The sequence below is a fragment of the Neolamprologus brichardi genome, chromosome 15 (genome assembly GCF_056152115.1).
Source record: "Neolamprologus brichardi isolate AB-2024 chromosome 15, ASM5615211v1, whole genome shotgun sequence".
Classification (NCBI taxonomy): domain Eukaryota; kingdom Metazoa; phylum Chordata; class Actinopteri; order Cichliformes; family Cichlidae; genus Neolamprologus; species Neolamprologus brichardi.
In genome coordinates this window covers 9,892,534-9,914,903 of record NC_142118.1, presented here as the reverse complement: position 1 = coordinate 9,914,903, position 22,370 = coordinate 9,892,534, and the positions used below count along the sequence as shown (strand labels likewise).

Below are 22,370 nucleotides of genomic sequence, written 5' to 3'. Positions count from 1 at the left end.
AAAAAATTATGACCCACAATGGTAATTTTTTCTAGACCTCGTTAAAAGCTGTCAATTTAAACACTTGTGGAATGTGTTATAAATGTATTATAATGCCCTGCACATGATGTAAGATGCTTATAATGCATTACAGATAAGACCTTGATGGAGAGTTGGGGAGAGGGGATGCTCTGCTTCTAGTTTCTGAATGTGAAACATGTCTTTAAGCCACATTTTATAAGTGTATATATAGTGTTTATTGCACAATTAATACATTAATGTGTATGTATATGGAGTCTTCAGATAGCACATGACCTAATACTTTGAGACAGTAGCACGTATCAGATATTAAGTGACTTTGTTTAGTAATATCAAACCCTTTTTATTTCAATGATTTTTTTCCCCCATTGATTAAAACAGTAGAAGAACTCCAAAATAATAAAACTGGCAATAGAGTGATTACAAATATGGAATAAGCACATACATGCCGAGCGTTCAGCAAACTGTGTCATGTGATTCTTTCCAGTTGCAGGTTGTCTCCACATGGTGGCTAGAAGACAACCTTGTCATCACACAAATATATTTTGGCTGGTATTTTACATGTCAACGTTAACAAACTATAGTACAAAAAGAAGTATAAAACAAGGAAGAATTCACTTACCAGGAGTGAGTGGGGGGAAAGAAATAATCAGTGAACAGGATGATGTTTATATTCACACAATACAACATGGCTATCAGCCGCAGTCACATAAGATTTAAAAGCAAAGAGGTTACCGGGTAGGTCTGCTCCACACACAAAACGTTTCCTGAGCATACAATAAAGTGTAATTATCATCGTCCTGATCATCAGATATCTTCATCCCTACAAATGCTGCCAAGGACGCCAGTTCCCGTGTCCTCACCATTGTTATGGTGACGAGCGGCTTTGGAAGTTGCGTGGCCGGATCATCATGCTGACTTTGCGTAGGGAATAATAATCAGAGTCTTTCCAGGAGTGCCAAACAATTCCATCTGGACCCAGCGGCCCTCGCCCTTTGGGAGTGTAATGGCCTCCCTGTATGATGAAGAAGAAAATAAGAATTTGTCTTTAAAAATGTAAAATGCAGGGTAATTTGTGTATCCTTACCCTGTAATAGACTCCATTAAGGTTGGCGTAGAAGCACTGGTTATACCACCAACCGCCATGTGAGATCTCAGCACAGATGTTTCCACTGTCTGGTGTACTGAAGCCCTGCTTATCGTGGTACCAACTGAAAGAGTCCTGAACCGTACCACTGAAGCCTGACACATGGAGACGGTACTGATGCTCCTCATCTTCCACACTGCAAGAAATCATGTAAGGAACACAGTTGCTTGTGTATGTTTTGGAATATCCAGCCCAATGAAAGTCTGCACAGTTTGTCATCTGACACTAACCTGAAGCTCTGGTAGAGGGCATGCTTGTGCTTGCTGGTCCAGTCTTCCAGGTCAATCCGCAGGCTGTAGTCTCCCTGGGCACTCAGATCATGTATGTGGTCATTGCCTAACCAGAACTCTGAGTGCAGCTCACCAAATCCATCCCTGTAGTCCCTCCAGTTGCGGTCAAAGCTCACTGAGCCATCAAATCGCCGCTGAATCACAGTCCAGCCGCCACCTGGGAGAAAGTGTAAAATTCATTCCATGTTTGATGGGTTATCATCTGCTCAGCTGATGACTATAGGTCAGGTGCAGAATATTTAACAATTTGACAAAAACACTAAGTAGCTATTATAAATGGCAGTGCATATTTTAACTCTGGCCATTTTTCTGATCTCAGTAATCGGTCTGATATCACATAAAGTGACTGTATCAGCTCAGAAAGCCTAAATCCATAGACGAACTGTGAAGGCTTCATGCAAGTGTACCAAGTAGAACTGGTTTTAAAGGAGGTTTGGTCACAAAAATGGTATTGCATTTATGTGTTGGATGAAAATAACTAATGGATAATCTATGGCACTGCTTTTGAAGTTATGCACATGAATAACAATATTTGGTGTTGCATGGTCACATTAATCATGTCCAAAGTTTTCAAATAATGAGGGTTTACACAGTTAAAGCTCAGGCTTTAGACTGCTCCAAATACTCTGTTTTAGTCAGGTATTTCTACCCTTGGCTTTGTATGATATCACTAAGAGTAGACATGATCATATGGTCATTTCAGGCACACAGCTCTGGCTGTCAGCACAGACCTGCTGTTCGAATCTTTTGTTTTGAGGGGCAGCAAATCAGAAGAAAGTTGGCTTAATGAGAGAAGGAATTGGGGGTAAAAGCAAACTGTTTTAGACAGGAAATGAACTCAGGGACTTTGCCAAGGATGAGTGTGAGACTGTAAATCCCAGAATAATAACATGGAGTTAAAAATTAACACCATAGCTTCCCTTTAATCAGGATCACTTGCACATGACTTACCATCTGTGTCCATATCGCAATAGACTTCCACAGGCATCCCTGCCAGTGATGGCACCACAGTGTAAAGGCCAGATCTCCTGACACCATTGTGGTAGATAGAGGCACAGTCTATAGGACAGTTCCTCACATGCTGGATCTCTGAAAGAAGAGTAAAACAGGCAAGAAAGTGTCAGAGAAAATCAACAAGTAGTATTTGGCACCCTCTGCTGGAATATCATTGCTTGAGCATGTACCTGGGTGCAGCGCATTGTGAGCATTCATGAGAGGATTGGGTCGGACAATGTTGATCAGACAGCCGGGGCTTCTTTTTACTTTATCCACCAGAAGTGTCAGATTATGTAGTTGGTTCTAAACATAAATACAAACAGAGGCCAACACTCAAAAACACTTTTGCTAACATTTATGACAAAAAAGAGAGAAGAAATTTGAACAAAATATCCCCAAATGGTAATAACCTGAAGGTCTAGGATCAGAGTCCCCTGTAAGTGCAGCAGGGTAGTGGCTTCAGCGTAGTGCAGCTCCAACTCATGAAAACGCTGCTCCAAGGAGATGTTCAAGTGGGCCCTCTCTTCACTCTGAAATCATTGAAATAGAAATACACAGACTCACATGTGAATGAAAGGACGTGCAACAACTGAGACAAGTGCATTTTTAAATTTGTTAAAAAATAAAGGAAATAAATCATTCACATTCCTGTGACAGATATATCAATCTGTTACAGGAACCCTTCATTCACATGTTAGGAGATGCAATATCTGCCACACCAACATCTAGATCCATCCATCCATCCATAAAGGGTCATGGGGTCTGCAGAAGCCCAGACCTCCCTCTCCCCAGCTAGCCTCTGCAGTTCATCTGAAGGAACACTGAGATGTTCCCAAGTTATCCAAAAGATATAATCTATCCAGCATGTCCTGGGTTTGCCCCAGTGCCTCCTCTGGGTATAACATGCCCAGAACACCACACACAGGAAACGTGTGGAGCAAGTCCACTTGTAATACTTAAAGACAGATTAATCTATTCAGAGCTCAGACACACCACCACCACCAACAACTCCCATCACCACAAACTCCAGAGCCCTCTCCCCTGTCCTGTGCTTCCTGTGCAACACACAAGACACGAGCCACTTCATCTGTGGCCACCGACCAGTGTCTCTGTTTAAGCTCACACTGAGACGAATGAGGCAACACATGCAAGAGTAGAGTAATCCTGTTAGTGACTAAGGTCAAGGGCATGCTGGGAGAGAAGCCAGTTTGATGACCAAGCACCACATCAGAGTAAAGAACTGCAGCACGTTTCCTGTCGTAGGCGGACATGTTTATTTCAAATAAAACTGCAATAAGGCTTATTTGATCACATGTTGCTATATTTAATACTACAGACAGAACATATTAAGTTATAATAGCGCAAAAAAAGTGAGCCACTACATGTATAGTCTTAAAAATAAAACAAGAAAATGTGTTTTCACACTGTCACAATATTCTCCATGTAGCAATCAAAGCTAAAAGGGTTGCTGCTGATGGTTGACTCGAGTCTGCTAAGTATAGCGTCCCCTCTTCTCCCACCTACTTAAGTATAAAAATGGAAATCGCACCTGCAGCTCGAGGACTTTGATATGATGCCGATGGTTCCTGAGCTCCTCCTGCAGCTCAGAGATGGTCTCTTTCAGCGCCATGATCTGCTGCGTCCTCTCCTCATTCTCATGCAGCCAGTAAGAGACCTCGTCTGTGCAGCGAAACATATCGGGGCATCTACGCTCGTCCAGCTGAGGCAGTGTGGCCACCAGGCGACACATCCCATCCTCCATCACCTGTTGAGGACAAGTTCAGACAGCCGAAACAACCGCTGTCTTTGTTCACTTGTTTTTGTCAATGCTCTTATACATAATCTCAGATTTATATCAACTCATAACAGTGTTATCTTTTCCTCACTTAAATTCTCTGATTCCCCCCCCCCCCCCCCCCAAAAAAAATCTCTTAAATATATATATACTTAAAAAATAATAGATGTCTTGCCACCTTAGTGTATTATTTTTTATATTTTTTATGCATTTCAAATGTACTTGATGGGAACATTATTCTGATTTCTGCTCAGATGGAAAGCTCCTTAACCTAGCTGATGGATCTCTGGTGTACGGTAAAAGTAGCAAGCTGTTGCAGTGATAAGGCTGTGCTACTATTGTCTGGAGAACATCACTGCAAGATGGTTATTGTAATCACCTGGTTTGTGTACTCCCCACACTGGGAGCCCCCACCGTTGCGGATAATGGTAGCGTTCAAGCCGTCTGTTTTGGCCTCTGGGAGCAACACAATGAGGATATAAAGAGCAGAGCACATGCTCCAGCCGGGAGGGGCAGTTAAGGACAGGAGAGACATTGCTGCCACGGGTTGTTAGTCTTTCCCTGCCTTGTCAGCAAGAGTGGGCGTGGGACACCCGGAGTGTGCGCTTCACCATGTGAGGCTCTGTCTGCAAGGAGCGAAAGAAAGACAACACATGCATTATCATTCCACGAGAAAACAGAAACAGAATATAGAAAGGAAAGAATATAGTTCACAAAGCCATAAAGACACTTTAAACTCACTAAGATATGATTACTGTGACAGACAAGCAACAGAGTCAGACAACTTAGTGTACCACTCATTAAGTGTCTATTTATCCACTATTTTATAGACATAACCTATAACTAAAAAGAAGATATGAAAAAACAAACAAATAGTAGCACCTGTAGAAAAGTAAGTGTAGCTAAACACCACCTTCTACCCCATTCCTGGCTTGCATGGGGCCAAGGGTTCCTTTCCATTGTCTTTGTCTTTTTCTTCTTCTCTTTGTTGCGTGTTCCTCTCACTCTGGACGCTTCATGCTCCTTTTCTCTCTCGCCATCTCTCGCCCTCGCTTTCCTTCTCGATGTGGACATCGTAGTCCAGTAATCCACCTCTAAGAGGATTCACATGACTGAGGGGTGGGAAGGAGGCAGGCATAGAGGGAAGTGATAGTGGAATTATGGGTAAAAGCCAAACATGTGCCAAGAGCTGAAAAATGTCTTTTAATTTACTAGAAATATCCATGTTTTCTGTTAAATTACTGTTTGTCCTGATTACATCAAACAAACCGTGGCAGAGCAGAATGTGCGCTGAACTGTTACATTTAATGGTTATAGATTTTTGTTCTTAATAATTACATTAAAAAAATGATCATCTTATAGACCCACACGGTCAAGGATTGCTGTAAGAGGTGCACATAAAGACTGTTTGCACTTTAGAAGAGAACATAATGTAACTGATATGCATCAGCACACACAGTAAACAAACATCACCCACAAGTAATCCCGCTCTGAGCTAGTAATAAATGATGATGTGCGTCGAGGTATGATGGGTGCTGATCCTATTACAGTATCAAAGTCTTTATATTTTTATACCTTTGACTGCAGCTCAGCATGCATGGTCACATTAAGAAGAAAATGAACTGCAAATCATACCCTCTATTGCATTTTCATTAAGCTGTTATTCAATTGAAAAAATCTTTTCCCAACAGTCTTCGCAACTGTGTTATATCAGTTGAAGAACTCGTGCATTGCAAATTGTCTGATCAGTCATTCACCTGGTCTTTTCAGAATTCAGCAAATCACACAGAAGAGAAGGCAGTGCCTTAACCTCCAAGTATAGATGCAATAAATGCAAATGAATTCCACATAGAAACTCTCAGGAACTAGATGTGTCCCTGCTGTATATGTCAGCAAAAATAATGTCTGTAAGGCCACACGGTGGTGCCACTTAACCACTTTATTATCTGCTGGCCTCTCCAGAGCTCACTGACCTTTCACATGTCAAACTAAAAAAAATTACTCAGAGTTACAAAAAAGGGCAAGATGGGAAACATTTTACAACATATACAAGAGATTAGGACTGTGCACTGAAGAAAGAGATAAGCTACAAGCGTAATGTAAACAACAGAACACTAAGCATTGCAAAGTTTTTAAGTGTCCATTCATCACCCTGAAAAGGAGTTTTTTTCTTCTTTGTTTGCAACATACAAACAGTGCGGCGTCAGCAGATTTACAAAGTGTGGAAAGAAATGCAGGCAATTTCACATCATGCTCTCTAATCTTCAGGGATGATTACGATTAAAGAGGAATCCCTCTATCAGGGCAGGCAGGAAGGACTCAGGCGCAGACTTGAGAATAACAGTTAAACAGTACTTTATTTTCAACACTGAGTGCTCTATATACAAGTGGGGGGAAAGCCACTTGTGGCCACGCTGGGACAACCGGGCAGGCACCGGGACCCCAACACATTCACAAGTACCGGTACTAGCTATATAAATAAATACTACCATCCTTTTCATCATCATCATATGACTGTTTGGGTTTTCTCTGTTTTCTTATATTATTGTAGGGCCTTACAAAATAAAGTGCCTTGAGGCAACTGTTGTTGTTACAAATGAATTATTTTAAAAACTAAAGATGGATTTTTCAGTACGGAACTGCATTTTTTCATCTAACTATATAAATATATATATATTAATCCACCCCACATGAAACTGGTTACCCAGTTGTCACCTATGTCCCCCCAAAAGCATATTGTTTATGGTGGCGTGGCTTGTCTACTTTTCAGAAGATGTATACTGTGTGCGGAACTGATCTCGGACAAGATGCTGAACTCCCCAAGACCTCCTGATGTATCCATCTGCATCTGCATATTTGCATGAGTATTAGAATTGTTTCCATGCATGCAGTTTGCCGTGTAAAGAGTGCTCTGGGTGCTGAAAAGCACTATATAAATTACAGTCCATTTACCAAGGACTAGCACAGACAGAACACTGCAGAAAAACTCAGCATTGGGTTCACTGGTGACTAACTTAGTAGTGTGACTCTGGCCTGTTGAAGGGTGTACCCAGCCTCTCGGCAGATGTGTGGGATAGGCTCCTATGAATTGGATAAGCGTGTCAGCATGAGAGGGATGGGCAAGAATAAAGAATTAAATTAAATTAAATTAAATTTATATAGCGCCAAATTACATATTGTATTGTAAGGTAGTACACTTATTTGTCGAAACTTTAAACTTATGTGCCAGCCTTTAAAATGACTGTATATCAGTATCAACACATGAAAACACCATTTTCATCACCTGACAAAGACAGCTTCACATTTGGCATAATGCTAAGCAGCTTTTTCCAGCATGTTAGCATGAAGCTGAGAGCTGAGACTGAGTGATGTGACAGTTTGACAGGATGCAGGGTAGGTGTTGATGGTTGAATATGGGGGTGGAAGACAGGAGGTAGCGTTGGGAGGTATGTGACTTTGTGATGTGAACATGATGTGTTTGTAAAGCGACATGAAAAAAGGTATGAAAGCAAATATAGTTTGAAAATATTTATGCAGCTCTCTTCTTCTAACTAACAATAAAAGACCTTTCCTTTAAAAGCTCTGTGGAGATCAATCACAACAGCGTCTCAAAGATCCTTTGAAAGCAGATGAATATGTTTTATAACGTCATAAGTGGGCAATCACACCTGAAGAATGAAGACTGTGAAGTTTTTACAACATGAAAAATAAATCGTCGTTCTTTGTGGATTTCATTCCAGAAATAAACTGCTGGTTCAAGCTACAGTGATGTAAGTGAATAAAATGCTGCGGTTGAATGGGCTGACATTTTCTTCAGAAAAATACAGCATGACATGATCCTCATTAGCAACAGGAAGGCTTTTAGTATCAGATCAATGCTGGCCTTGCCTTCCATTTAAAAAGCTTTATATCCAACCGCATAAAAATCACCGAACAGTGGATAGATGGATTGTTATTAAGCGCTGCCAGTAGTGTCCATTTCCTTTGATTTCTTTCTAATGTGACTGTCATGAAAATCTCATGAGAGGCTTTGAGTGCCCACATCAGTCCATCAGTATCAATCATTTTGCATCACTCGCTACAGGCTTATTTATTTAGTGATCTCGGGCAGCTTAATAATAAGGGATTTAATTTGTTCCATTCATCATGTCTCATGTAAAAAATATTACCAAAAAGCTCCATAGAAGAGGTGGGTCAGTCTAACAGACAGTTGCCCTCTTTGATCATAACAGCGTCAGGTTTCAGCTTTTCAAGAGGGTCGTGCAGAGCAACTGGATAAGTCACCGTGCGGTGATGCAGTTTGTTTTTCCAACATGTCAAGGAGCTGGAAGGACCTTTGACCTTCAGCCATCTGCAGTGAGTTCTTCTGTTCTTCTCTATTGTCTTTCTGAATTATTTACACGACGACACTGACACGTCAGCAGATTCATCAAGCACACCATTGGCTGTGTCTCATTGTTTAGCCTGAGGAAAGACTTACTCGACCCAAACGCCTCACTCTCTGTTAACCTAGGTCTCTTAATTCGATATAGCACAGACAAATGACACATAATGCACTAAATATTGCTGAGCTAGATCCAATCAAAAAACAACTTTGAATTTCAGTATTTAAAAAATAAATAAATAAGGACAGAGCTTCTTTTGTTGCAATACAAAGACGTAGATGGTATCTTGCATATGATGTCAAGCTAAAATAAAAGCCAGTCATTCATGCCCCGTCCTCTTGACCTTCACTTCACATCACAGAAAAAGCATTTCAGACATAGTGTGCATTTCATGCATTGGTGCACAAGTGCAAATTGGGGTTATATGTGTGCTGATGTGCACATCTGTGTGAGTGTGTGTCTTGCACAGTGAGAAAAGACATGGCTGAAAAAATGTGCATTAGCTGGAAAATTGAGTCCCTTGTACTTTGTGCTGTGCTGGTACAGTCACCTCAACATTTTCATGCCTTATTACAGGAAACCTGCTCAGAGCACGGAGCGCAGAAACACATGGCTGACATTTTCTTTGATGTAAACAGACAAAGAATAAACAACAAATGGCCCGACTCTACCTATAAGAGAGCGAGGCATCAAAACCATCATAGCCAACCATACATTACACAGCATCATAAGTGGTATATACAACCCTGAAATTAGACACAGTTTCTAAAGGTTACCTGTTAAAATCTTGAAAAGGTTAAACAAATAGCACAAAGTAAAAATTCCATGAAAAGAGACACTTTCCATACTGATAAAAATACCATTCTTGACTATTCAAAAGTGCCGTCTACCACAGTCGAATTTCATTCCTGGTAACTGCTGTCACATTTAATGTCAGACGTCTGAGAATTACTAGAAGGTTTCGTTAAGGAAGCAGCAGAATTTAGAATTAGTTTTAATGCAGGATTTTCAGGTGACTCGGGAGGTTTTACTCTCGGTGAGATGTGCTAGCACAAAGCACGCACTCTGTTCAGTGTTTCAGTCTGGTTTAATGATGAAGCAAAACAACAAACATATAGTAATCCCCATCCCCTTAATTCCTAGAAATTGGCTCTTTTTTGTTGTTGTTGTTGTTGTTTTTTTTAATCTCAGATGTTCTGTTTTTAGGATTTCTTTCTCAGATTTGATGACACCTGCTGATTGAATAAATACTTGTTTTCTCAACACTTAATGTTCCTGTGTCCACATACCCTCTGGCTACCTGCAGCATGGGAACACTCAGAGACTGAACAAGACATAGGCACCAATACACTTACGAAAAGAAAAAAAAAAGCCCATGCTGTTTCTTCTGCAGGTAAGTGACAACCTGCTGTTTACACAGCTTTTACACAACAGCGTTTACACAACTTGGATCACAGGGAAACATATTGATTTTACTAAATGTAAAAATTATGTAAATACTCTCACTCCTAACAATTTTGACAGAAATGGCTTATTTAGTGACTTTTCTCAAATGCTGAACTACAATGAGCTGCATGAACATTTCCGAGGCCACTGCTGCTAACAGTAAAGTGAACCAAACTCTCTGCAGAAGCACACTGTATTTGACAGCCTATTTCACCGTGTGTGGCTGCTTTTGAGCAGAATGAAGTGCTGAATTAATGTTTTATGAGCGTGTCTTCGTGACCCTCCTCTCCCCCTGCCTGTAATGTAAAAGGGGATGCAGCTTCCCATAAATTACATTATCTATACAGAGTCTTCAGCTGTGGTCTTCTCCTGATTGTTGAAAGAAAACAAGGCTGCCGCCATCATGAAAACACTCATGAGCAGGTGAAAAATAGGAGGTCAGTTTTTTCTCTTATTTATGATGTTTGTGTTGTCAGTTTTATATGAGAAGACTAAATATATAAAACTTTTACTACTGCTAAAACATTAATAATATTATTTTTGTTTGTTTACTTTAAGCACATAAGTACATGCAATATTAATTAAATGACTCACATCCCAGCCATTGCCGACTTTTTTGTCACAATGAAAGAACCAAGCTCAGTTTTTTATTTTTACCGCCATCCCTACTTAGAAATGGCTGTCTGTTAGCATGGTTATGTTTTTTATATATCAGTATATTGTGATTTATACTGATTTTTGTGTTAGAAAAGGGCTAACTCCTCCCTCCATCAGGGTCATAGGGTACCTGGAGTACAGTGGCTACATTGGTAGTCCTGAAGTAAGCTTACATAAGCCCTGATGAAGGCCATCAGAGTTGGCCTTCCTGAGTTGGAATTTCATGGAACACTCATGGGATGGAATTCTGGTAGTTCTTATGACATCACAGCTATTGCACAGTTACAGTGCAGGTTTAAATGTTACAACTGAAACATATTTTTGACTCCAGCAACAAGCAGATACACACCCAGCTGAACTAGGACTAGGACAGTTTCTTTGAAAAAAAGGTGAGTTTTGGGGGAACTGCTTTATAAGTGAAACTTAATTTTGATGCTGTAACTTTGATAGCTGATGGTAGATATTTACAGTGAGATTATTGAGCATGCCCTACAGTACAGATGGGAAATGTACTGCTTAACCTGAATAACTTATGTCTTTGTGGGATCTTTAAAGCTCAGATGACGGAAAAAGGAGATGGGGCCCATGCTCAGCCTAATGAGGGTAAGAACTTGATCTGTTATTGTACAAAAGAAACATAATGCAGTGTTGACGTTTCTTTTGATTAGCTGTGACTTTGCTAACTGAACTTTCATGTAGAGCAACCACTCTTGGCTGAAGGTGGTAACTGGGGAGATATGGACAACTTCTTTGAAAATGGTGTGGAACATGTTATAATGTTTGCACCACATATCTTTGAAGTTGCGAGACTTTGGGAGCCAGAGCAGCTTGACAACAACGATGGTGATCACATCAATCAGAATAATTTCTTCAACATGCATTTTGAAATTGATGACAGCAACTCTGATGATGGAAATGATGACAATAACGCTGATGATGAAAATGACCACAATAACAGAGATACTGAAAATGACCACAGTTATTGCAATTATAATTTTGCCGATGATGATCAAAATGCTGACAGCAGCAACGATGAAGAAGAATGCAATGAAGCTCATCAAGATGAAAATGAACTTGCTGCTGCTGAGGTTGACTATGAAGTCAACCCGGATGAAGGAGAAGCAGAGGAGGATCTGCTTCCTGGAGGATTTAGGAGACAGTTTAGAGAGGAAGACAGTGACGATGAGAAAAGTCATGCCAGCGAACAGTTCCACTGGTGGGATGAATTTGCTGACAGCGCCTCTGAAGAACAAGACTCCCTACTTGAAGGCGATAAAGAAAGCGATGAGGGTGATGAAGATGAGGGTGATGAAGACGAGAGGTGAATCCAAAAGTGACATGCCAACCGTCACTCAGAGTGACTGAAGGGAACCTCTTTAATAAAAATGCATCTTCTACTCAGTTGTCCTTTGATTAAATACGAGCACTGCAACACCCTTGTTTTTAAAAAGATATAAAACTGATTTTGTAAAACCAAATTACTCTTGCAGAATAGAGGTACCAAGGTATGGTAGTATTCTGATTCTGATATTTAAACACATTCAATGTGCCATCCTACAAAAACAACTTTACACATAAACTTGAAAAGTGTAACAAGATGCTGAGAAATAGTACTAAAACATCAGTCCTCAACCACAACATTTACTGTAATCCAGATGCTGATATTTGCTGATGCTTTTCATACATTTCTTTAGATGTGACACTGACAGGATAGGTTAGAGCAGCGGTCCCCAACCACCGGTCCTCGGACCGGTATTGGTCCGTGAGTCGTTTGGTACCGGGCTGCGAGAGTTGAGGCTCAGGTGTGAAATGTATAGTTTTCAGGGTTTTTATCAGTTTTCAGCGTTATTTTGTTATCGTTTTTATCGTTTACTCGGTTTTCCTGGGTCTTTTCACGTGTGTTATGAACAGTGTTGGGACTAATGCGTTATTAAGTAACGCGTTACAGTAACTACGTTATTATTGTGGTAACGAGCACAGTAACTAGTTATTATGCCAAAATCAGGAACGCGTTAGTCGTTACTGGGATTTAGATAGGGTCGTTACTCGTTACTTCGTGTGGTGGCTATCGCAGAGCTTCCACAGATTCAGTAACATTAGCAAGTGGTGGAGGCAGCAGGTGGATGAGGGAAAGGGGACGCAGAAGGAAAAGAGACCCGAGGCGGCCGCCGGTCCAAGTGTGAACTGAACTTCAGGTAAGAAGTTATGACCTGCAGTCTATCTGGGTCAGATATAAACCAAGTTTAGGTGGAGTTTATTTTCGTTTTGCTGACCTTTTCCGTACTGCGTACTAGCTAGCATGACGAAGTTTCTATACAGCTGGGTGGGTGCTATGAAGTTAATGATGTTGAACTTTATTTTGTTCATAAATTAGAGTTGCCAACCATCCCATCTGGTATTCAGAGAAAATATTACGCGTTTCTTATTGAGGTGAAAAGGAACAGTTTGTCCCGTAATTCAGCTACAATGAAAAAGGCACAAAGCTGGAGTTATTCTGTGTCTTTGCTGCACAGCTGCCTCTCCTTCTTTCATTCTCCCCCTCCCTCTCCCGTTTCTACTTCAATCATGAAAACTGATCAATGATCAGCGGATCGGCTTTTCTCTCTTGTTTGTTTATCGCCCACTTTGCGCCAGAAAGAGGAAACCACACTGTAAACCCCAACAGTATACCTGACTTATAAAGTTTGTGGATACAACAATTGAAATTCGTCACAAAGTTGAAACAACTTAAAACTTTTCTGTTCTGTTAACGATTCAAACAGTTATAATTGTACATGGCTTAGAAGTTAAGAGTAAATACTGCTTTTTTAATTATGATTTTTGAGTAAATGTTTTTTTTTTCGAGCTCCGCATGTGTACGTCATGACGTCATGACGTTTTCTCTCTAACCTGAACGACGTTGACAGAAAATTCTGTTCAATATGGCTGCCCTTCTCGAGCGACTGGAGAGCACATTTGGAGAAACTTGTAAGTAAAACGGAACCTTCGTTATGTTTATTTTTTCTGTAAAAAAGCAAGTATATTAATATGTTGAAGCCAATAACTTGTTTTCGAATGCACTTTTGTGTTAAACAGCACAGACCCAGGTAGTGAATAGTTGTTCGCGGTTGTTCGCGCTCTTTTTCAAACCGATGATGTCGTCATTTTTACAGTTTTAACCGATTAAAACACAGTTTTAATAAGAATTGCACATAAAGAAAGTGTCTTAGTGATATTTTAACGACCCATTGCCAACGCAAGAAAGTTGGCGTTTTTACAACAGCAGCCTCATTGTTCGGCAGGTTTTTTTTTTCTTCTCATTAGCATCATTCAAAAGTGACTTAGCTAGCAGTGGCAACTTCTATCTTAAACAATTAAAAGTAATACCCAGATTGAAATATAGCAAGGTGTTGTATATTTAGTGTGCTGATAAGGTTTTCAGTATTTTTATTTTTTATTCCAAGGCTGAAGACCGAAGAAAAAAACTTAAGACTGCAAGTAATTTCAGGTGGAGACAGTAAACACAGGTGAGTTGAAAGATCTATTGAAGAGTCCTTTCTTCATGGCCATTAAAACATTTGTAGGTTAAAAGACCTGTTTTTTTTTTTTCTTTTTAATCATGCCCCTGCTTTGTCACACTGAATCATGTTGAAAAGATATATTTTCATGGCTCCCCCCATTACCATTACCTTGTACTTCTTTCAACCGGTCTATTTTATTTTGTGACATTAACATCTTAAATGTACCCCGCCAGTATAATTTTTAATAGCTGTGTTATTATTTATAATGCATCTTTTTATCATGTGCAGATCTACCAAGGGTCGGTGGCACAGTTCAACCTTTGTGGTAAGTTATAACACTTCATATTTAGTCACATAAGTAAGTTGTTTCATCAGTTGTTGCGTTCTTATAAAATAATTTTGTATAATTGTACAAAATTACTGAGGATACAGCCAATGTGTAAATCCCAATCAACAATTTTACTGTGATATTTGCTCATGTTTAGAGAATCTCCATTATATTGGTTACTGAGTTTCCATTTTTTTGTAGGGCCAAATTTGTATTAAAAATTTATATTTTCATGTGATGTGAAAATACTCAATCATTTTTAATTTTTAAAAGAAACCATTCATTAAGTCCCTTAAAGTGCAGATTTCAGTAGTTGCTGAAATGCATATAAAATGTCCCCCAAAAACCGTCTTCATACGTTGATTGGGGTATTTCAAAATTAAAAATGTTTAGAAACCCAAATTTTGACTGAAAGTTTCATAATCTGGACGTGTGATGTAACTGAAGGGAGTTGTATGTTATGCGCTGTTGGCAGTAGGTGGTGTTCGTGAGCGTTAGTGTGTTTACTATGATTATATTGCATTTATTTTTCTTAAAAATACAAAATTATTGTGTTTGTGGAAGCTGTACAAACACCAGCCTGTGTGTCAGGACTAGGGCTGGGTATCGTCACTGATTTCGTGAATCGATTCAATTCCGATTCACAAGGTCCCGAATTGATTCGATTTAATTCGATTCGATTCAATTCGATTTGAATCTGGGAAATTTTGACAGTCAGAAATATTATAATTCAGAACAGTATATTTACATATTTTTGTATCTATAAAAAGGAAGCTGACACACGCAAGACTTTATCAAAGGTGTGAGCATCACAGCAGATGCTTTTGTGTTAAAGTAGCTGAGGATAAAACACAGAAAAACATGAAGGCGATTTTCCTGGCCTGGGATTTTATAAAAATATTCTGCAGTACATCAAAAACGAAAGAAAACCATTAATCAACATATGAACATTACCTCTGATGTTAAAGCGGTTTTATTAGAGACACGGCTAAGCGTTTTGCATAATTTTAAAAAGTTTAAATTTGTTCAGTATTGAACGGCAGAAATTAGGTTTTCTTTTCGGAAGTATATAAAACAAAGAAAAAAAACGTTGGCCGACAGCGCTGTAAACAATGGTAGACTTGTGCGTAACAAGCAAGCGAATAATGCAGAAAACAGATTTTTAGACGGGAAACTGTTCTTGAAGTACAGGGAGAGAGAGAGAGCTGTGCATCGTGGTCGAAGCAAAACAGTAAAAGTAAGAGTGAATACATGACGGTGTTAATGTGAAGCGTAGTTTGGATCTTCTTTTGCTGCTGGTTCGGTCAATATTGTTTGGAGAGACATCAAACTAACAGCTTTAGAATCAACTCATAAAGGGCGTGAACACAAAGCGCGGACCCACCGACAGATCAGAATCAGTGAGCTGTCGGCTTTCAGCCCCGACTGTGAGAAAGGCGACATCTAACTGATTCTGATCCGCGGGTTGCGCTGTGTGTTTACGTCTTTGTGCAGAATCGGTGTTCCTGCTCTCTTTTACTGTCTTAGCTGTTTGGTGGTTGTTGAAATTTTGTGAGATTTCACCAGAGATTCTGGCATTTCCGGCAAAATAAATTTATATTAAAAAATCGATTCAGGATTTTAATGAATCGATTTTACGTTATCCAAGCCAGAATTGATTTTAATCGATGAATCGATTATAAAAACCCACCCCTAATAATAAGGTTAATGGTATGATGTACAGTGCTTATGAGACGATTCATTTTTTTTAAAAATCATCTCCATTCCTTGTTTTATTCATAGGATGATGGCAGTATCCCAAAAGTTCCTGCTGAGAGTTCACCTCACCACAGATGTTGTTGTGAAGGTTTCTCTAACTAAGCGGCCTGAGTCGGTGGAAGAACTAATCACCATACTCCGTGAGAAGCTCAACCCTAGGCTGGACTTTGAGTTTACCTTACAATACAAAGACCCCGACTTTGATGGGCAACTTACCTGCCTACTGGATATTCAAGAGTTGCCGGAGAAGGGCACACTAAAAGTAGTGAGATCTGAAAGTGATGTCAGTTCTTGTGCAAGTTCTGATACAGACATCCTTCCTCATGTGCCTTTAGCTCAGCGTCTGAAGTGTTGGCCTGACACTTTCCCAGTACCTACCTTTTCTTACGAAGTTGAACATGTACTTGAGGAGGGAAATAGAGCCTTTGAGATGTCTGGAAAACATCTGAAGTTGACTCGAGCCCAAAAGCACAACATCTTGGAGACCATGGCTTCAGCGATGCACACCTTCAAAGCCTATCCGAGTGATGGAGATGTCGGTTTGGCAGCAGAAGCTCTTGTTACCACTCATCCATGTCTTAAAGAGCCTGGAAGTAGGAATGGAAGTTATGGTTGGAAGACCAGTTTAAAATTCAAGATGGGAAAGTATCGCACCAAGCTAGCCAGATCTGGATGTGTGGAGGTGTCTGTCAACGCTGGCAGGAGGAGTGTTAACAACCCTGAAGGAGAGCACCCCCACTCAAACATAAAAAGAGCCAGTAGAGCTGAGGTGAACTACCTCCCAAACTTTCCAAGAGGAGAAGATCAGGTCAGTTTGGAGGATATGAGAGTCCAGATAAAAAATGAGGTTGAGAAGACTGAGCCCAACAAAATAATGATTGAAAAACTGATGCAGACTACCTTTCCACTTCGTCGCCATGAAATTGTTCAAGACAACCCAATGGTAAAGAACTTCTTAGAGAAATGGCCTGCTCTGCTATTTGACTCTCAGGTATCTGTGCTTTGATTTTTTTTTTCTTCTTCAGTTTAACATGAAACAATGCAAGTTCAGCAGATCTCTTCAGATTCAGATAATAAATAAATAACAAATAAATAAATAATAGATAACAAACAAAAATATATTTCAGCTTTGTGATACACTTGTGCTTGTGGTTCGGGTCCAATTTAAAAAAAAAAAAAAAAAACTTAATAGGACATCTATAAAACAAGGTTAGACAGAAGTTGGGCAATTCCTCTTTAATGATAAGATGTAAATTTGGTCAGTAATTTGGCTTCATGTTGATGTTTTTGTTCCTGTTTTATTTTAGATTTGTGCGGAGTTCCACCGAGTCACAAACATCAACCTGCGGAACCAGTTCTACGCTGAACTTGACAGACACACACCACGACTCATGGCTCTATACAGACAGAAGGCTGCACGGACTGGCAAGATATCGGAGGCTCTGCGAACCATCCTGAATCATTATGATCTTCAGGTGAATATTGATAATGATAAAATTAACACAAATTAAACGTTTCACTGATAAAAACTCAATTTTTTCCTTGCTTTGAACATCTGTGTTCTATACAGATTACAGCTCTGATCTGTTATTATTTTAAAATACTGTGTAGGATTTTTGTCAAATGAGTAAGATACAGACTCTTTGTCATAAGAGACAGAAAGGTTGTCTTAAAAGAAATGTCTCCAAAATTATGTAGAGTCACATGCCATGCAGTTTCATAAACATGTATTCTCCCCAAAGAATGACACCTGAAAACTTTGTGTTCAATGAACTTTTCTTTTCCCTTTTTAGGAGGCGCCTGATGTCAACGTGAAACGCACTGCAGTGCTTCGTGCCCTTCCTGTATACCTGCGGGAGGAGGACCCAGAATTCTTTAAGACATGTAATGTAAGTGTATTTTTGCATCACTTAAATTCTGCCAGTGAGATAAAACACCATGTTTTTTTTTAAAATACAATTTAATACCCTAGCAGCTACCAAATTGTACAAGCAAAATACCCTCTCTTTAGAAAACCCTCACACACACACACAGAGTCAGGAGCAGGGCACAGGCGTATCACAGCACTTCGGCTACGCTGCAGGTGGCCCCAAAAACAAGGCTGAAGTCAAGATTTAGTTTCTTTTTGAGATAAAGTCATAAAATAAAAAATTACTTCTTTTTTTTTTTTTTTTAGAAAAATAACAAACATACTAATTATGTAATGACAGAAGCTAACGCGTTAATGTACATTTTTCAAAAAAGTAGAGTACCCTAACCCGTTACAAAGTAACCCACTACACTGCTGAATTTTTTGCTAGATTACAGGTCTTGCTTGTCACATTCTCTCAAACCAACCTTACTTATTGATACTGTGTCTATTCCAGGCGGACACATTGGATGAGTCGACCCTCATTGACACTCCAGTTGCCCTTCTCACAGTGGTTACCGACGGCACTTCCCAGACCAGTTCTGTCCATTTTACTTCCTCAAGCATGGTCGTTGTGGTGGAAGGCGACTTGGTGATGCGTGATATTCCCAGATTTGCAGATGCATTTGCCTTATTGTTTGGCTTGATCTATGCTCTGCATTTAGACTACCCCAGGAAGCTGGTTCACACATTTACCTTTGTCCAAAAAATCTTCATGGGGCTTGATGACGGCAAACCCCTGAAACCCTGCCTACATGCTCTTAAAAATGATTTGTTGCTGAAAGAGTAGTTTTGGAAGGAATATAAGGCAATGTTTGTTAGGACATGCACTCTGTTACTGAGCACTTTGTTTGAAGCACTTTATTTAAAGCACTTTAAGTTTACTACAGGTTTTGGGTGGATTTAACTCCATCAGTTTACCTAATTTTCCTATACTTGCCTGCCTGTTCTTGTTATTTGTAAGATGATCATCTTTATTTGTATCCATTTTTAAAAAATGTTTTTTATTTCTTTTTCAAACAAAAGTGATTAGTATTTGAATTTTTATTTTGAATTTTTGTGTATTTTGAGAAAGATGCTATTAGGACTGATGTTGTCCTTTGTGATTTTACAAAAAGATGTTCTACACCGAATTTATAATGCTCACTTTATGGTGCCCATGTCCATGTTAATGGTTTTATAAAAACATTTGTGATGTTTTTACATTTCCATAAAAAAATGTTAAATAAACAAAATGTAAAGTAAATGAATTTCTCAAATTTTTTTTACTAGTCTAAACTCAAACATTTAAAAATAAATATCTTTTAATTAATAATCATATAATTTGCGTTTAGGTTGTAATATAATTGCATTGTGTTGGATCAAAATAGTAAACTACAAAAAACACAAAAATATTAAAATTAAAGTATATAGTTTTTAAGTAAAGCTCAATTAATAAAATAAAAATATAATTAAAAAATTTTTAAGTTAACAATAAATACAAATTTTGAGTACCCCCATACTTAGAAGAGATGAGTTTGTGTACTTAAAACTTTTGAGGTAATCAGTTTCCACAAATGTTTTAAGTTCAGTGAACTGATTCGGGTTTACAGTGCAGCGGATGTCGCGCTAAACAACAGCCGCACGTTTAAGCTTGATCAGCTGTTGTTAGAATTTATTTAATATTAATTTCTAGTATCAGCTGATGTTTGCTGGAGCCACAGCTGCAAAAAAGCTGCTGGTCATGATGTTGGTTTGGTTATCTGGTGTGAGGGAAACATGAAGATGAAACCAGGAGAATCATCTTACTGAATCATCAGAGCTGAACAGGTGATGGAGAAACAGGTTTACCTTTTAGGTGACATAAATGAGTTGAAGGGAAGTTATGAACTGTTTCTGAGAGACAGATAAGCCCAGGATCCTTTTTTAGGTAGCTGACAGCTGGTAACTGAGCAGGTGCGGATCTAGCAAAGTTTTGCCAGGAGGGCCAGGTAGGGCATTAACAGGGAGAGGGGGGCACAAAGAAATACTTTTCTTTCTTATTCTAATTTAAAATGTCTCGCTTTTAAAAAATAATTATCTGAATCTTACAACAAACAATTGATAAATTGATGCATATATACCATCAAAACAGTGTACATCACTGTCACAACAGCGTTTGTTTTCATTCAAAGGCTTTATGATTTTTCCTATAATGGCGGGCCAGTCTCTAGTCAAAATGCCCGGGCCGATTTTTTGTCCCAGTCCAGCCCTGTGTGCAGCTCATCTGCAGTCTGGTGTTACCTACATCTTCCTATTAAGAAGGCAGAATTTCCGAGTTCTGAGTACAATCAAAGCACCACGACTGCAGTTTTTGTGTTGGATGTAAAAGGCGCACATGATGCTGTGACGTAGGCTAGAATCATGGCAGCAGTCAATGACGGTCCAGGTGTGGGATTTCTCTCGTGGAAATATGCACATTATCTTTTCCTTTCTATTGGTAGGTGGCACAGTGCACTTGTGGCAAGTAAGCAAGCTAGAAGACTGGCAATCTTGCTGGGTATCCAGTTACAGAAGCAACACATTAACAAGAGAATTTGAGTAAAACCAAAGTTACTTTCCCTAGTAACTAGTTACTTTGAAAGTAACGAGTAACTTGAAGTAACTGAGTTACTTTTGATAGAAGTAACTAGTAATGTAATGTATTTTAAAGTAACTTACCCAACACTGGTTATGAATAAACCTTTCGGTACCGGTACTAGTTTTATTTTGTTGTATTTATCCGCGACACCTTAAAGGCCGGTCCATGAAAATATTGTCGGGCATAAACTGGTCCGTGACGCGAAAAAGGTTGGGGACCGCTGGGTTAGAGTGTGATGCAGAGTCCACAGACTACTAAATGTTTAACACGTACAAGGGAAACCAGCAACATGACGAGATACTATGAACATCTCGGGAGCAAAAGGTAAATGGACTGGTACTTATGCAGCACTTTACTACTCTATTTGAGCACTCAAAGCCCTTTTTTTTTTACTACATTCACACTAAAAGGGCCAACTCTGTATGTAGTAACATGCCCAAGGATACTTTGATTACAGGACCCAAGGGGTCAAACCAGCAATCTTCCAAATGGTGGACGACCTCTTCTACTTCCTGATCCACAGTAACCGGGCGGTTACTGGTTATTTTAGTGGAGGTAGAGAGGATGGCATGACATGTAGATGGACAAAGGAAGACTGAAGCAATATATTAACAAGAGGTAACAAGGAAAGCAGAGACAGTATGGGAACTAAACGCAGCTGAAAACAATCACGATAAACAGCTACCAAAACAAAACAGGAAGTTAGCCACAGCTAATCAGGAGAGCAAGAAAGAGCTTGACACAAAGGAAGACAGGTATTGGACAGAAGAACGATAGACAAGTATAGAGAGAAAACAGAAGGAACCGAAAGGGAACACAGAGGGAACTAAGTAAATAGAACAAATAGAAACAATAATGGAACAAAATTACTATAAGAAATGAGGGGCTCACAACAACTTGGGAAAGAAATTAAAACAGGAATAATAGTAATAACAAAACTGTGAGGGACCAAGCAGCCAAGGCATAGAGGACACAGGCAAAAAAAATATCTTCAAAAAGGGTTTTCTTTATTTCAACCCTCAAAAAGTTTTATTAGTTTTAATCTTTTAACTTTATGAATCAAGCAAAGATTTAATTATATACAACATTCTCTGACTGGAAGAAATTTGTTTAACATTTAAACCTATATTCTGCACATTCCAGCACATAAAATAAAATATTTTTTTGTGTTTACACTCAGTCTTTCAAATAAATGCAAGTGAAACACAGCAGAAAATAAAAAAAATCAAAGACTCAGCGGTCCTGTTGCTCTATTTTCACCTGTATAGCAGGCGGATGTTTGCCCTGGTGCAGGTGTGCCGCAGCGGTCAGTGGAAGAATCCGTGAGTTTGTCTATAAATTTCCGATTACGTCGTAGCGTACTGGGTGCTTCCTTGGAGGTTTAGGGTTTTTTTTCGCTGTAAAAAGAAGTTTTCTTCCCACGCAGTGAACAGTGGACGCTAATGTTTTTGTCACTTTTTACGAAATCAAACTCAAAGTAAGGTCAGTACTTCCACGCTTTAAATGCTGCACGCTCATACTCTCTCCTGCACTCGATAGATT

The 22,370-nt window shown here is 39.3% G+C and overlaps 3 protein-coding genes across 5 annotated transcripts; 2 read left to right on the top strand and 1 right to left on the bottom strand.

Moving 5' to 3' along the window:
• Positions 1-336: 336 nt before the first annotated feature.
• On the bottom strand, positions 337-4,857 carry si:ch211-203k16.3 (angiopoietin-related protein 1). The gene is made up of 8 exons (XM_006797097.2): positions 4,626-4,857; positions 4,001-4,216; positions 2,862-2,981; positions 2,640-2,754; positions 2,407-2,544; positions 1,396-1,612; positions 1,106-1,301; positions 337-1,033 (listed from the first exon to the last, which is right to left on the bottom strand). The coding sequence occupies exons 1-8, from the start codon at positions 4,779-4,781 to the stop codon at positions 887-889; spliced, it is 1,305 nt and encodes a 434-aa protein (XP_006797160.1). The 5' UTR covers positions 4,782-4,857; the 3' UTR covers positions 337-886.
• A 5,638-nt stretch (positions 4,858-10,495) lies between these two features.
• LOC102780801 (uncharacterized) lies at positions 10,496-12,116 on the top strand. 2 transcript variants are annotated; one of them, XM_006797098.2, is made up of 4 exons: positions 10,496-10,514; positions 11,066-11,123; positions 11,290-11,337; positions 11,434-12,116. In XM_006797098.2, exons 3-4 carry the CDS (start codon positions 11,295-11,297, stop codon positions 12,057-12,059), a joined length of 669 nt encoding a protein of 222 aa, XP_006797161.2. In that variant the 5' UTR covers positions 10,496-10,514; positions 11,066-11,123; positions 11,290-11,294; the 3' UTR covers positions 12,060-12,116. The 2 variants fall into 2 exon arrangements, with proteins under 2 accessions (XP_006797161.2, XP_006797162.2); XM_006797099.2 differs by lacking the exons at positions 10,496-10,514; positions 11,066-11,123 and having other exon boundaries at positions 11,149-11,337.
• A 1,366-nt stretch (positions 12,117-13,482) lies between these two features.
• LOC148098411 (uncharacterized) lies at positions 13,483-19,475 on the top strand. Of its 2 annotated transcripts, XM_087852390.1 has the most exons (7): positions 13,483-13,701; positions 14,178-14,240; positions 14,523-14,559; positions 16,345-17,311; positions 17,628-17,795; positions 18,114-18,209; positions 18,687-19,475. In XM_087852390.1, exons 4-7 carry the CDS (start codon positions 16,346-16,348, stop codon positions 19,017-19,019), a joined length of 1,563 nt encoding a protein of 520 aa, XP_087708516.1. In that variant the 5' UTR covers positions 13,483-13,701; positions 14,178-14,240; positions 14,523-14,559; position 16,345; the 3' UTR covers positions 19,020-19,475. The 2 variants fall into 2 exon arrangements, with proteins under 2 accessions (XP_087708516.1, XP_087708517.1); XM_087852391.1 differs by lacking the exon at positions 16,345-17,311 and having other exon boundaries at positions 13,546-13,701.
• The last annotated feature ends 2,895 nt before the right edge of the window (positions 19,476-22,370 follow it).